General features: G+C 35.5%; 1 protein-coding gene across 1 annotated transcript in view; it reads left to right on the top strand.

The window, feature by feature from the left end:
* LOC106710979 (DNA N6-methyl adenine demethylase) overlaps positions 1-13,397 on the top strand; it is a 37,172-nt gene extending 23,775 nt beyond the window's left edge. Inside the window, exons 3-10 of the mRNA XM_014503180.2 lie at positions 1,923-2,102; positions 5,690-5,759; positions 5,874-8,522; positions 8,761-8,900; positions 9,109-9,337; positions 9,424-9,702; positions 9,839-10,067; positions 10,159-13,397. Of these exons, the coding sequence (XP_014358666.2) occupies positions 2,073-2,102; positions 5,690-5,759; positions 5,874-8,522; positions 8,761-8,900; positions 9,109-9,337; positions 9,424-9,702; positions 9,839-10,067; positions 10,159-12,418 (5,886 nt within the window). The 5' untranslated portion in view covers positions 1,923-2,072 and the 3' untranslated portion in view covers positions 12,419-13,397. The remainder of the gene's footprint in view (positions 1-1,922; positions 2,103-5,689; positions 5,760-5,873; positions 8,523-8,760; positions 8,901-9,108; positions 9,338-9,423; positions 9,703-9,838; positions 10,068-10,158) is intronic.
* Positions 13,398-16,145: the final 2,748 nt, after the last annotated feature.

Below are 16,145 nucleotides of genomic sequence, written 5' to 3'. Positions count from 1 at the left end.
ACTGTGTTGTTCAATATGTTACTAAATACAGGACCAAACTCTGTATTTGTGAATTAAATTATTTGTTCTATTACTATAAGCAGTTGTCTATTATTACTAATACATTCACTTAAATATCCAGTCGTTATCGTTTTAATAAAATCTACACAAAAAATAAACTCCAATAGATTAAAATATACTTCAAATTTAGGATCTAAAAAAGGTTGCATTCACGTTGTAAATCAAATTACAAATAGTAAACTGAATACGTATTGAAAATCGTTGTTGCGGCAAATATGTATCTCGCAGCTGCGCACCCGCAATATTATAAATATCGAGTTACGCACACGCAATTCGTATTTATAATAATTTTATAACGATATTATAGGAAAGTTACATACCTGAGCAAATAATAAGATAGAATTATACCTGACATTAAATTATTTTTTAATTTCACTCTAAAAGCAATGATAATTTAATGTTAAATAATATTAAATTACATGCATTCATGTTTAAGTAATAACAGTTACTTATATATATACTTTCTTGTAATTTTAAAACTAATAAAGGGTTTTTTTAAATTTCAAATAACACTTAATAAGACGCATTTACTGTAATAGCGAACAGAATAACAAAACACGTAATTGTGAAATTCCTATCATCAATTTCGTAAGTAATAATAGGAGACGCGAATGCAGTTCATTTTACATTGGTCTAAAAATTTATCAACTATAGGTATGGTCAGATTTTTCTTCTTATCGATATTATTATTTTTTTAAACTTGAATATCATTCCACATTACTGAAACTACTAAAATACAAAATACTAAAACAACTGAGTATAAAGCTCAGTTGTTTTATTGTGGATAGATTGCTATCAAAATACCGTTTGTGAAGCACCGGAATCTTATACATACTCGTATAAAAGAAAGTCGTGTTAGTTACACTATTTATAACTCAAGATCGGTCGAACTGATTTAGCTGAAAATTGATGGGGAGGTAGCTTAGAACGAACGAACATAGGATAATTTTTACCCCGTTTTCTATTTTTTATTCCGCGCGGACGGAGTCGCGGGTAAAAGCTAGTATCTTATGAATTTCAATGTTTTCTTCTGAATTTAATGAGTTACTTTTCTCATCATTATCATCTCCCTGACCTTATCGCACTCACGTGGGGTGGGTGCACTAGGTACTTTAAACGCCTGCCTGTCGCCAAACCTGCTTGGGAATTACTTAATTATATTAGTTACTGTCTATAAGATATTTTAAAAACTCCAATATTCACATATGCCTAGGTACCTTCTAAAGATTAAGTATAACGTTATATCGATATCTCTATCTTTATGGGGACATCACTAAAATGAATATGGCGTTGAGATGGCCAGTATCACCGTTAACATTATATGGCTCGGCGAATCTTTGAGACAAACATTCGATTTGTTTCCTACAAAAGCCCATCATAACGATTGTTTGTGTTATTACGTCTTTCTAGATAAATCATGTCATTAATAAAAAAATAGTTTGGTAAGATAGTTAAAAACTATGGAAGCGAAGTTATACTAGTTGTATTAAGTTTTTTTTTAATACACAATATAATATGTATGCTATGTATTCAAATCACTATCCGTGTTTACTGCACGCATGATAATTACGGCCGCTTCCCGGTGAAGAACCTTGGCGGTGCCCTTGGGAGATCTTTAATTTATAACATACATGGCGGCCATGTTTAATTTTTACTTCTTCAACCTTGTTACATAAATGAAATGTTGATTATTGCTCAACATGTTTATATTTATTAGAAATAAAGATGACGATAAAATACGATTTCCGAAGAGTTTTGGAGTTCCTAATCAGTATAGTGATACTTTCACATAAACATAGAGTATTCAAAGGATGCTATTTTCATAGAGTATGTATCATAAGAGTGTATTCTGGTTGTTGCAGAGCTACCGAGGTCGCAAGCCTCTGGGAGGCAGCGTAGTGCCGGTACCCGGCGTGGCCGGCCTCAGCCCCGGAGTGCCGGCGGCTGCATCCCCCGCCCCCGCACCCCACACCCCTGCTGCGCCCAGCCCTGCACCCGCAGCCACGCCCGCCATGAAGCAGGACCATCCTAGCCAGCCCATGGTAAATTTACAACTCCATAACTTTGACATTTACTTTGAATAGCGTAATTAGTATGTCGTCAACTTCAAATAGGCAGCACCGTCCAGAACACCAGAATAACATATACAAAAACGTGGCTAATTTCAGCAACGTAGGTTAGCACCAATAAGGAAGGAGTATGTAGAGGCGCGGCAGTGTCCCCGCCTAGGCCAGCACTACTGCGTCATATCCTTTTCTTGATGAGCCCCAAGTCGTACTAGTTTAAAAACATTTCAAGTAGAAGTTAAAGTATTATAAAATTGATTTGTGGCATGCCGTTTGTCAATATGACTTTCCTTAATTTCTATTAACTCTACCAAACAATCCACTTTGTTGTAATGACTGAAAATACAATTAAAAGATTAACCGATTAGGAACAAGGTTAATATGAATAAAAGATTATCTTGTAAGGAACTTAATCCGCTTTCCGTTAAGACCCCTTGTTACCGTTTAATTTATGTTTATTGTTTTTATTACTTTGCTAGTTAAATTACAAAACAAAGCTTGTAAATCTTATATGTTAAATTAAAATGTAAAAACCTCTTAAAAAAAGCTCTTAAAGCGCTTTAGGATTAAGTACTTTTACTCGTTAAATAGATATTACAAGCTAAATGAATGATACAATGTTGCCAGTCGTAGTATCTTTCAAGAGCGTTGATGTAACAAATCATTTGCAGATGTTTATGAGCGGATGTAATAATTTATTGCACGATAACCCCCGGGTCCTGACTGAGGTAAACATTGTCCATGTTCTAGACCCTTTTATACTGACTCATTTCTTGTGAGTTCTTGAAAAACAAACACAAATTATATTATTGTTATATAACATACTAAGATTAACGAAGTTATACAAACAGTGTTTTTATTGGTGTTAAAATGAGCTAATTATTCAATAAAAAATATCGTAAAGTGAATAAATTTAAACATAAATGGGTTTTGAATAAACGTATAAAAAAGTATATTTTTTATATTAAAAGGTGGCAAAGGATTTTTTTTATCTTCATTGTCAGTTCAAATGTTAAGTATTAATTAGTCGTCACTGACGTCATCATCATTTACTTTTGAAGTAAAATGTTACATTTCTAATACACATTTCCATTCAAAAGCATTTAGTTTTACAGCTTTCCCGATAGACGGAAAGTTAATTAAATTGAAAATTAAATTCTTGTAGATAAATTAAACGCGACGTCTATTCTGAATTTGTTAAATTTATTTATCTTCGCCATATTACGTTCTTGTTCAAAATAAAATATTGTCGAGAGACGGTTTTGATAATTATAATGGAGTTTTCTCCGTATAATTGTGTTTGTTTCTTAGCGGAATCAACTTTGATGTCGCATAGCGTCGCATAATTTGTTTCCTTACAAAATAAGCTTATGACCGTTTGCGAAATTGTAAATTGTTTTACAATATATTTAATTTTAAAATTGAACCTTACAAAAAATTGTCAAGTTATACATTGAAAAAAAATTATATGAAACCGATTGTATATATTTGGTTACAAATTTCAATCACTCCAAATATGTTAGCTGTTAAATTCTATTTGTTTTTAAATCCCGTATTCTCCAATGTATTTTATACTAAACTATGTTCATATTATATTTTAACAAAACACTAAAGTAATTAATGTTGGTCACACAGAATGTACGAAGTTTCCTAGTTTTTTTGCTTCAACGTCCAACTTGGCCCATTCCCGCGCTGGTTCAAGAATTTATAGTTCCCTGATTGTCGCTACGAGCCGTTTATTTCATTTTGCGAAACATTACCCAACGTTTTGCACAAATGTTTTAAAATTGAACATATTAGTGTAACAAGGATTTTAAAACAAAAACACTCAAGATATCAAGGCTTAATTCGAATATACATCTTATCTGATTTCTTTTTCCTTAAGCCTGCTACACATCTTCAGTTTTAACTGAACAACCGAACTGTACATTAAAAAAATACTTTACTTAATTTAGTATTAGTTTTAGTTTACTTAGTAATAAATGATTGCCAACAGTTATAGTAATATTATAAATGCGAATTTTTAGATGGATGTTTCTTTGAACGTATCTCCAGAACGGCTCAACGGATGTCGATGAAATTTGGCATACATGTACATTGCATAGTCTGGAAGAACACATAGAATACTTTTTTTTACATCCACCCTGACAATGTCCCGGGCAACAGCAAGTATTAAAATAAATTAATTATCAAAGAAAAACTGCTTAACTCTTACTGTGTTTAAAAAAGTAAATGTTATGATTAAAAGGTAATTGAGGTTTATTTAAATTTCGAATTTTAACGTCCAGAGACGTTGGTTAATGCACGTGTATATTGTATACATTTTTAATGCGTAGCTACAGAACACGCGATAAACAAAACATTTGTAATTACATACACGTAGATAAATAATAAAGTAATTTACGAGACGTGTATAAGTTTTAATTATAAGCTCGCGTCGCTCTCCTAATGAAATTTCAGCCAAGCTTCTAATGTCTCGTTACACGCATAAATTAAAACCTTAAAATGTTCAAATGAAAACGCCTCTTAAACTAATAGAAAATAATATTTACGGCTTTTGATTCCACTGGTGAAGATACAAATGATGATTGTTCACGTATTTTTTTTTACCAATTTTTTTGTGTTTACTTAGAATTGATCCTGGAACCCTCAAATACCGATGTTTGGAATAATGCTTCAAAACGTAAACATACTAAACAATTATTACTTTTTTGATAAGTCAAAGTTTCTGTGAAGTTTTTTTTGGCACAGCGTATACTTCATATTTTAAGTTTTCCTTCCTATGAATAAATATAAAAACCTCATACCTGCCTTTTAGATTGAAACTTGAAACCCTCATATTTGTGGAGAGTTTATTTTAATTACGTCGTCTTTGAAAACTCATTTTCTAAGTATAACACAAGCATGTATTAATTTGAACACCTTTTCTGAAGGCCTTGAGAATGTTAAAAGAATGTCAAACTTTTCGGATAAACTGAATTTTAGAAATAAAATTACACGGCAGCAATGAGGAAAAATGCGGTATTTAATTATGTTTTGAATTATTATTACAGATGTTGTATGTTTTATTATATTTTTTATACTTCTCTAATGCGATCTTGAAAATATTTTTACTTCATGTCGTACACTTAACATTGAAATTCTATTTCGGAACTTTTAAGAACATAACATCGATAGAGTTCTTTTTAGTGTTTTTTTTTTTTAGCGAAAGACATATTCTTCTTTTCATCTTCTACTGTACTTTACAGTATTTATTATTTACTACGTTACCGACCTCGGACAACACGATAACTCTGCTCGCAGCCAGCCATGTTGCGGACTACGGTGACTTCTAGATAACAAAACATCGTCACTCTCAGAGTTAACACCTACTAATTAACTATTTTACGACCGACATTGAAGTGTTACGACTTGTTTAACTATTTTTGATGGCTCTATAGAGGTCGCATTAGTCATACACGTTTTTATATTGTTATTTTAATTTGTAAAGTAATATAAGAATATATCTACCTATACAAAATAAGAATCTTAATTGTTTATAGTTTGTTTTGTTATCGTTGCAGGCTCCGATGCCATTCTACGCCGGAGATCCTAATAGATTCCCAACAACGTGGCAAACAGACCCATCACAAGGTACAGTAAAATTTTATGCTCTTTGAAATGAAAGAAATTTACAGAAAATAATAAAAATACTATTTAATGATAACCTTTATTGAAATTATTTAATTGTTATTTTCTTATTTTCAGGTTGGCAAAATCAATTCATACAGCAAATTCCCACTCAAACGGGTCAAACTACGTTAGATTACCAAGGTGCCCATACACCTTATGCCACGTCACCACACTACCAAGCAAACACTACCTACACCGTCCAGAATGTTGCGACAACCTTTGATGTCACTAATAACACTTATTATCAGGCTGGAGTCCAGGCTGTGCCAGCACAAAGACCCCCATCTAATCGCGGAGCATATACCCCTGTGCCATCGCCGCGAGCTCCACATTATACTACAGAATACCAGCAGCAGTATGCTCAAGCTGCCACTCCCGGTGTTACTAGTGGCAGCGATTCCCGACCCGCCTCAGCCGTTTCATACCAAAGCTCAGTTCCGACAACGGCAGCATCCGTTTATACGGTGAGTCAACCGAATTACGAACGCACTGAGTACGCAACAGAACATGCGGAGGACTATAACAGCGCTGATGGCACAACAGGAGATTCTAACAATGATGGAGACAGACAGGAGCAAAATGGAACAAATGGACAGCATTCGGGAAACGCCGAGCCTGGATACCTGCAGGGGAGCAACGGTCCGCGAGCTTCACTCGACTGTAGCGGGTATTCGGGCGCCTACAATAGCGGACAGTATAGGGAAAACAACCAAGCACAAAACCAAAATGACTGGCAACAACGCCAGTGGCAGCATAACCAAAGAATTCAAAACCAACAAATGCAGAACCAACATCAAATTCAAAATCAGCAACAATTACAAAATCAGCAGCAAATGCAAAACCAACAGCAACTGCAGACTCAACAGCAAATGCAAAACCAACAGCAAATGCAGAATCAACAGCAAATGCAAAGTCAGCAGCAAATGCAAAATCAACAGCAGATGCAGAATCAGCAACAAATACAGAATCAGCAACAAATGCAGAATCAGCAACAGATGCAAAATCAACAACAAATGCAGAATCAACAGATTAACCAACAATTAAATCATCATCAACAAAGTCAACAGCAACAATTGCAAAATCAACAGATTCAAATGCAGAATCATCAAAATCAACAAATGCAGAATCAACAATTACAGCAATCACGACAAGATGAGTCTGAACAACAAATGTTTTCGCAGTCGGACAGGGTAAACTTAAACTCGAGACTGAAAACTATGATATTAAATAAACAGAGCCATACCCGGGACGGTACAAACACTCCCCCGGACAAAGGTGATCCTGGCGAAGGTCCACCTAGAGGGCTTGACGACAGAAAAGGTGGAATTTCCACCAATGACGATAAAAATACTACCGGTCATTTTTTATCGTATAGCCACCATCTCCGAGATAATTACCGTATAGGCGAGCAGGCTTATTCTGCAGCTGGTAATTATTCCCACGGAGCTCATGCTTATAGTGTGAGCGAGTTCGGAGGTGGTGGCCACCATGTATGGGAGGGCGGGACGGATGTTCCGCGTAGTTATGACAAAAATTATCCATCAGTTAATGCATCCAAAGCACAAAAATTGCCCTCTTATTCCGATATGAGAGGTCAATATAATGTTTACTCAAATCTTACACCCACAGTCGATTCCCAAAAGTTTCCCGAAGTTTTCTGTAGCGACAATTTAAGTTTTGCGCAACAAGACAGTAAAGATTTCCAATCTAAAATGCTCATAGGACCAGTATCTGAAATAAACCAACAAACCTCAGCTCGGGACATAAGCGCACAAAAGAAGCATTTTGAAAGAGAAGCTTATGATGCAAAATTCAGGCATCCTAATGCGCCTTTAATTCCTAAGTTAGAATTCCCTGATAATTATCAGTATAAGAAAGAAGAACGAATAAAAACTGAGACAGTAAGAACTTCCTGTCAAAATACGTACAAAAAGCCGAATGAGGTAATCTTAAATAATACTTATAAAGAGTTTCCTAACGGGACTTTGGCTAAGGCCAATCAAAATACGGTGCTACCACCAATATCTACCATAAAACAAGAAAATTTTGGCCCAAAACAACAAACCTATCAGAACTTCCAGAACTATGGATTTGAACATAGGCAAGAAAATCATGAAAATTTTGCTCAAATTCCTCGCGACCAAGAAACTATAGGTTTTCAAAGATATAACAAGAATTACGAACAAAAGGCTCATAAAACCTTTAACAATCTGGGCAATGCTGGAATAAATACATCAATTGATCCCAAACCACCATTTTACATTGAGCAAATCAAATCGGAGCATTCACCCCCGGGCCATAAAATTTACAAAAACATAAATTATGGACCTCCGAAGAACGAGCCTTATATGTTTCCTGGGGATGGAGGACCAGTGGCGATTAGGAACGAAATTGGTTACTCTTGCTGTCGTCAGGGTTCAACTAGGAAACCACCCCCCGAACACTTAAGAGATGGAGCTTGTCCAGGATTACAAACCAAAGATGAAATATTAGAAGACGATCCTGATTCAACAGAAAAATCAGATTCCAAGAATCCCTCTAAGCCTGGTACGCCTATACCGGATAATACCGCTAAGCCTAAAGAAAATCAATTTAATTATTCTAAAGAATATCTCGAGAACTTGGAAAAACTAAGAAATAGTTCGAGGACTGAGGTGCCTGACTGTAATTGTTTCCCGGCTGATAAAAATCCTCCGGAACCAGGCAGCTATTACACTCATTTAGGTAAGTGTTCTTATGAAATATTTTCTTTAATTTTATTTTTATTCTTTCATATTAAAATGTTGTTTTATCTGAGCTTAATAGTTAAATTAAATTTGTTTATTAAACTTAAATAAAAATTTGTTTATTAAATATAAATGATTAATAAAATATATGAATTTAATTATTATATGTGTAAATTATATATCTGACATGGAGTAATTATTAAGTTTGAAAAAATAAATTGTACACCATTTTCCAGGAGCAGCCTCTAGCTTAGTAGAATTAAGAAAAGAGTTAGAAACGAGGACAGGATTATCTGGAAAAGAATTGAGGATAGAAAAGATCTGTTACACTGGCAAGGAGGGCAAAACTGCTCAAGGATGCCCGATGGCAAAGTGGGTGAGTGTATGGATCCCAAGAATTTGGATTATGAATTATTTTTGGTACGATAATTGTAATTATTTTTCATCTGATAACATAAAACTAACACGTTCAGTTTTCCCTAACTTTTTAATTATAATTTTGAGTTAAAGCCAAAGCTCAACAACGTGCTGCAGTTAATATATTTAATACTTATACCGATGTAACCCCAAAATTTGTCCTACAGATAATCAGACGTGCCAACTACACGGAGAAAGTGCTGGTGGTAGTGAAATGCCGAAACGGGCACAGGTGCAGCTCGGCATGGATCGTGGTGTGCCTGGTGGCCTGGGACGGCATCCCGCAGTCAGAGGCCGACCTCGACTACACGCTGCTCTCACACAAGCTCAACCGGTACGGCCTGCCAACCACAAGGCGCTGTGCTACCAATGAAAATAGAACCTGCGCCTGTCAAGGTAACTGAATTGTATTTAATGATGATCAGAACTTAAAAATTTAGGATAAGACGTCTTTACTCATCTTACGCAATGCTTAATTCCAGGGCTGGACCCAGAGACTTGCGGCGCATCATACAGTTTTGGCTGTTCATGGTCGATGTACTACAATGGCTGCAAATACGCAAGATCCAAGACCGTGCGCAAATTTCGTCTGTCCGTCAAAACCGAAGAGGCAGAAATAGAAGAAAGAATGAACGTTCTCGCAACTCTACTGAGTCCGCTATACATGAACCTCGCTCCCAAGTCATTTGAGAACCAGTGCCAGTTTGAAAAAGAAGCTTCCGACTGCCGCCTGGGATTTAAGCCTGGACGACCATTTTCCGGTTTGTATTGTATCATTTACGGATAAAATGTTTGTGCAATTCATATAAATGTTTCAAGTTGATATTCAAGAAACATTAATCAGTTGCGTTATTCATATACTATAATAATCTAATATTATTTATTTCTTGCATCCAGGTGTGACAGCGTGCATAGACTTCTGCGCGCACGCGCACCGCGACCTGCACAACATGCACAACGGCTGCACGGCGGTGGTGACGTTGGCGCGGCACCGCGGGCCTGCGCGCGCGGAGCATGAGCAGCTGCACGTGCTGCCGCTCTACGTGCTTGACAACACCGACGAGTTCGGCTCCGTCGATGGACAAGAGGACAAGGTGCGCAGCGGCGCGCTACAGATACTTGACAAGTATGTACCGGCTTTTCATCGATTTAGTAATTAAATGGTAATTTTGATGTTCGAATCAGCAAATTTACTTATATTTCATCACCCTTTTCAGGTTTCCAATGGAAGTGAGAGTCCGTTCCGTGCCATTACAACCGTGTAGACGACACGGTAAGAAGCGAAAAGATGAAGAAAACTCAGACAGCGCTAACTCTACCGCAAACACTGGGTCCCAGCAGAATTCTAACAACCAGAAGAAGCAACAGCAGAACACTGCTGCACCGAGGACACCGCAACCTAACGATAATAGAAATAACGCAAGTCCTAAAAGCCAGAGCAGCGCGTCACCCCGAGCCAGCACTCCAGCTATGAACCAACCGAATCTACCTTTCAATAATAATTCGCCATATAACTCGGCATTTGTTAATCCAAATATGCACAACAATTCCTCCGGTCTAATCAACCCTAATTTATCAAATCCTGCGTTGCTAGACATGGCGTCGATGATCGACAATTTTACTGATGCCCAATTACAAAGTAATCAAATCTCTAGTACAGTTCTAGATTCTCCTTACAATCCTTATGATCAAAGCTACAATTTACATCACCAGAACAGCATGTACAATCCTAATAATGTGTCTCCTCTAGTAGAAAATACTTGTCAGAACCCAAACCCCAATCAACTTCCGAGTTTTGCCTCTGGCTTGCAGAAGAGAGATCAACCATTCAATACCAATCAAGAACAAGTACAACCCGCGAATCAGTGGCCTGATTTTGCTAACGCAGAAATGTTTAACAATGTAGTAAAAGAGGATCCCGATTCAACCACGGCGCATCTTAACGGTCCAGCTAACAATTTTAGCCCCGACTCAAATCGAAGTGAAACGAATCCGGATCAAATGTCACAGAAAAACACATCTGAAAACGATAAGCAAAGTCTCATTAGCAATATTGCAAACAAGATGCCGGAATTCGATATGCCTAACTCGCCACGCCTGACGGAGATATCACAGAAGTCACAAAGTACTCCAGCATCTCCCGCTCCTTCACAAATTCCTGAATTAAAGTCGCCAAGCAATGACACATTAATTTCGCCCGATGCAAGAAAAAGCGTTTGGAAATCACCAGATTCTAAAAACTGGGATCCCTTGAAACCAAAAGAAGCATCTAACGCCGAAAGTGACAACTCTTTATTTAGAGTACCAAAAGCAAGACCACCATCACGATCCCAGCTGGTCAACCCATTAGCTGGCGTAGAAAATTCAACGTTCCTAAAGCCATATCCACCATCAGATAAGCCACATTTTAGCCAAGGGTATGAACATAGAAGTCCTTATGATAACAGAACCAATACAATATCCCAGCCACCCACCTCGCAAGGGAATTTCACCATTAACCACGAAGACATGAATCAAAGTATGGGACCATCAAATAAACCCGCCCAAGAGTTTACTGGGAACTTCCATCCTATAAGCCAGAATAATTTTGGAAACCAAACATCCGTACCATACAGTAACTACCCACAGATGACAAATGCGTACCCATTTCCTCCAAGCCCGTATGGTCATTTTAATCCGTATGAAAATTCATATAACGATTACAATAGTCTAGCATATTACAATGCTGAAAAATATAAAAGGGAAGAATTGATCAGAAATTCTCATTGTTACAACTCCTATGGCTACCAGTACAACCCAAATTTTACTCCCAACTTTTATCAGAACCCAAGCCCAAATTGGTGTCAGTCTTCGCCTAATTGGTGCCTGTATCCACCACCTTTTTCTATTCCGTATCCACCAGAACCACCAAAAGCTGAGCCCATCGGAGAAGTAACAGAAGTCACCGACAATCTGGAATGTTTTAAAGATAGTCAAATGGGTGGCGTGGCGATTGCTTTGGGCCACGGAAGCGTACTATTTGAATGTGCGAAACACGAAATGCACTCGACGACTGCTGTTAAAAGCCCTAATAGAGTAAACCCGACTAGAATATCTTTGGTTTTTTATCAGCATAGAAATCTGAACAGACCCAAGCATGGTCTAGAAGAATGGGAAGAAAAAATGAGGTTGAAGAAGCTTGGTTTAAATCCGGCAACACCGGGAACGCCGGGTCCGAATTCAAATTCCGCTTCGCCTGCGTCCACACCAGGACCCGAGCAGAGGCAAACGCCGGGCCCAGAAAAATTTAAGAATAATGAGGACGCTATCCCTGGAGGATACAGTTCCTTGGCAGCGCTGGTCGAAGCTACTACCGCTGCCAAGAAAAGCGGGCAGATCATGCTACGTACAGATACTCACACCACAATGTCATGGACGACGCTATTCCCAATGCACCCCTGCACTGTGACGGGCCCCTACCAAGAGTCAGCCACCTGACGCAGGCCGCGTCACGTCGCAACTTAGCATTGTCGACCTAACTTCTAGGGTTCTACCGAAGCCATCAAAATTCGTTTGAATCAACTAATTTCATCCCAAGCCTTGGTTAAACGAATATACGGCCACTGACTACTTATGATACTATACTGATGACAATTAGGAATATATCTTTATGGATATAAAATGTAAAAGATGACCACGTCGTAAAATAACTTATTACTAAGTGGTTTTTATTGGAACTTTTAAGTCATACTTTTTACTGTCGCGTAAAGAGCTGGTCCTGCGAGCTTCTTATCATAATATTCATTTATATTGGAATTGACTACCTTTTTACAGTATAAGTTGTCGACGAATCGAGTGAGTTTTAATCAAAGATGTTATTTAAGTTTTAAATTAGTAGTGTTTATCGCATTTCAACTAGTCTTACGTTACTACGATAGTGTCTATTGTATGAGATAAGAGACCGTATCCTTGTAGTTCTTTTGTTTGTACATTCATGTGCTATTTAATTTTACCAATATCGAGTCGACCTCCATGGATTTAGTTTTACAAATACATTTTGTATAAAATAGATGCATTGTATGTTTATTCTGGATATTTTGTCGTGTTTTTTTAATTAAGCGCTTTATGAATAAATATTTAGTGCGACGCATTGATCTCATAAACTACTAACAATACATGTATACCTTGTTCAGAGCAAAAGTACAAAACATCACCATTTGTGGGAAAGAGAGGCTCGAGCCCGATGGGGACGGGCGGAGACCGCGGTGTCTAATGATATTTTTGTACCTTTGTTTGTTTATTTATTATTTTACATTATTGTGAAACCATCCTCTGTCTATTTGGAGTTTGTTTTGGCATTTTATTTTAAATTTAATATTATAAGTGGAATCATGGCGAAAACGCGTCATGCATTTTACAACAAACGTAATTGAGTGCTTTTCTATTAGTTTTAAGATGTGTGTATTTTTAACTTTTTAGAATATTTAACTTATTTATATTGTATTACTTGATCCTTTATGAAATGATTTTCTTTGTAATAATTTAGTGTTACGGTAGATTTTAATAATAAATATATTTGCTTTACGGCTCGATATTTAAGTTGTGTTGACATGTTCAAGCCTCCTTTACTTTCCTCCAGTGCCTGCGCTACCGACAGCGCCATCTGATAACGATGCGAATTTACAACCTGTTAAATTATGTCCTTAGTTCATAAACGTGTGTGCATTTTATGAAATATCCCTATTGTTTAGTCACTAATAATTTTAATGAAATTATGTTCAATAATTTAAAGAAAAATATGAAATAAAAAAATACAATTATAAGATAAGTATTGCGTAAAACAGGCGCTTGGAAAGATTATAAAGTAGGCATATTATTGAAAGATGAATAAAATCATACTGACGAATAGTTATTAATATATAATTAGGCTAAGAGAAGTTTGTTTTAAAGATTAAACTATTCATATAGTTTATATTTTTTACGTGTACGTATTTATTGGGACGAATGTGAAATTACTTATAGGTGAAGTTTTGAGAGCAAAACTTTTAAAAACTAAGCAATAATAGACGTCGGGTCTATGTACATTATTATGTAGAAGTTGAATTAAAAAAAAATAACGAATGGTGCGGAATATCGTCGATCTTATGTCGCTTAAATATTCGAACTGTCTCTTATCGCCTAAATTTAATCTGATATTATTTGTGTACGTTATCTGTGTGCCCCTCTTGCCATACGTAGCCGTCGCTCGTAACCGTTGGCTTTCACTGGTGAAACACATGTACAAAAACATTGTCATCAGAATATGTTTATGTTCAGGTGTTCGGGTAGTGGAAACTCATGGTTACATTTAGTTGTCAGAGCATTGTGTTTGTGTGACAAGACATATCAATATCGTTTTCATGAATCGTATTTTGTACAAGTACGTGCCAGCAAGCAGCGATGTACGAAGCAGGTTAAAAAACATATTTTAAATTGTATACGGACTATTATGTCGGCGAATTTTTTCACGTTTAGAAATTTAATAAAATAAAAAACATTTTGTAATTGAGGGTTAAATCGTTTTACGTGTTGTGAATAGTTGCCTCGAGGTTGATATTGTGAGAAATAACTTCGATCCGTTTAAATTGCATTTGTATTATTGTAGATAACAGTATTCGTACAGACGACGTTATGAAAACAAACAAATTAGAATAAAATTAGAAATACGGAAAATATCATATAATAAATAGTTACTGCGCGTTTTTATTCACTGATCGAAAGACTGTTAGATGTTGATGAATTTAATGTCAAATATTAAATATAATTTATATTCAGCGTCGTTTGTACGAATGTATGTTTTGTGAGTAAAATTTTAAAAATGTAGATGAATATTAATCTCACGTTAATTGGATTATATGAGAGAAAGTATCAATTAGGTCACACTAGAAACCTGTGATATAAGCGTAAACTCACGTGTGCTTGTCTGCTTGTGTCCTTGTTCAGTGTGCCCGGACATTTCGCGGCACAGATAAAATTTATATTATTTTTTTAATATTTTTTCATCTGTTGTAAGTAACCTAGAGTCTGTGCCGTTGTTCCTTTGCTGTTATTTTATTAAGCTGAAACTATAAAGCCAAAAACGACCAGTATTGTGAGAATATTGTAACCAAAAAACGTTGTCCTTTTCACTGACATAGTTTGCGCGTTATAATTCACATGTGCGTGTGAAAGTTATTTTTTAAGAAATTGTGTCTCAAACGCGGCGTTCGTTATATGTTTGAGTTAAGAAGAAAACTGTTTGTGTAACGATATTTTATTGTCTTCTGCCAAAACAAAAGAATGTGTCATGTAAATAGAACTACCATTATTTATTAATACAATAATTTAAAAAAGAAATGACTGTTTTATTTAATAACCAACGATCAAGACTTCTCAACACTGTACGTAACTTTTGTCACCATGGCAACAAGTTTTCAAAAGCAACTGTCCATCTTAGTTTTTCTACTAAATTAAGACACATTTACAGTGCAATTATCAGATCTAAAAAATGAACCACTATTAACTTCAACGTTCATAGTTACACTTTAGCTTTCTGTAAAGGACTTAGTAATAAAATACCAGAAAAATTAACTAATATAAAATTTATTTAAAAAAGTAAGTATACAAGTTTTATATTAAAACTAATAAGTCTTTATTGGACGGTAAGTTTTATAACTTTACTTTCTGTTAGAACATAGTGTCTTAATATTTATAATGTTCCAAAAAGAAAAACACATGAAACAAATTTAAAAAGACAATTTAAGTATTGGTTTTTCTAAAAAATTTAGTACAGAATTATTAATGATTATAAACTTATAAAACTAATACAACCTATTTTAGATTACAAACTATTTTGGTAACAAAAATATTTTAAAAATGAAAATAAATTCGTCATTATAACTAATTTAAAATTTCAACCGAACGTGACCAAGACAAAATATTTAAAAAAAAAAATAAGAAAAAACAAAACATAACAAAACGATAAGGATTTTTTTGTAAAATTAAGGAATAAAAACAAAACAATTATAAGATTATAATACAGATCTTATTTATATGAGAGCTTTAAAATTAAAGTTATTATTTTAGCACCTTTTTGGTAACTCTTTTCATTTATAATTGAATAAGAGGATTTATATAGAATTTAATTTTAACTTGCTACAAAGATCTAAATATCTATTTTAGTGTTTTTTTACAAAAAGACCTTAAA

Source organism: Papilio machaon, chromosome 6 (assembly GCF_912999745.1).
Source record: "Papilio machaon chromosome 6, ilPapMach1.1, whole genome shotgun sequence".
NCBI classification, from domain to species: domain Eukaryota; kingdom Metazoa; phylum Arthropoda; class Insecta; order Lepidoptera; family Papilionidae; genus Papilio; species Papilio machaon.
Note: the sequence above shows the minus strand (reverse complement) of the source record. Positions and strands in the feature narration are given on the sequence as shown.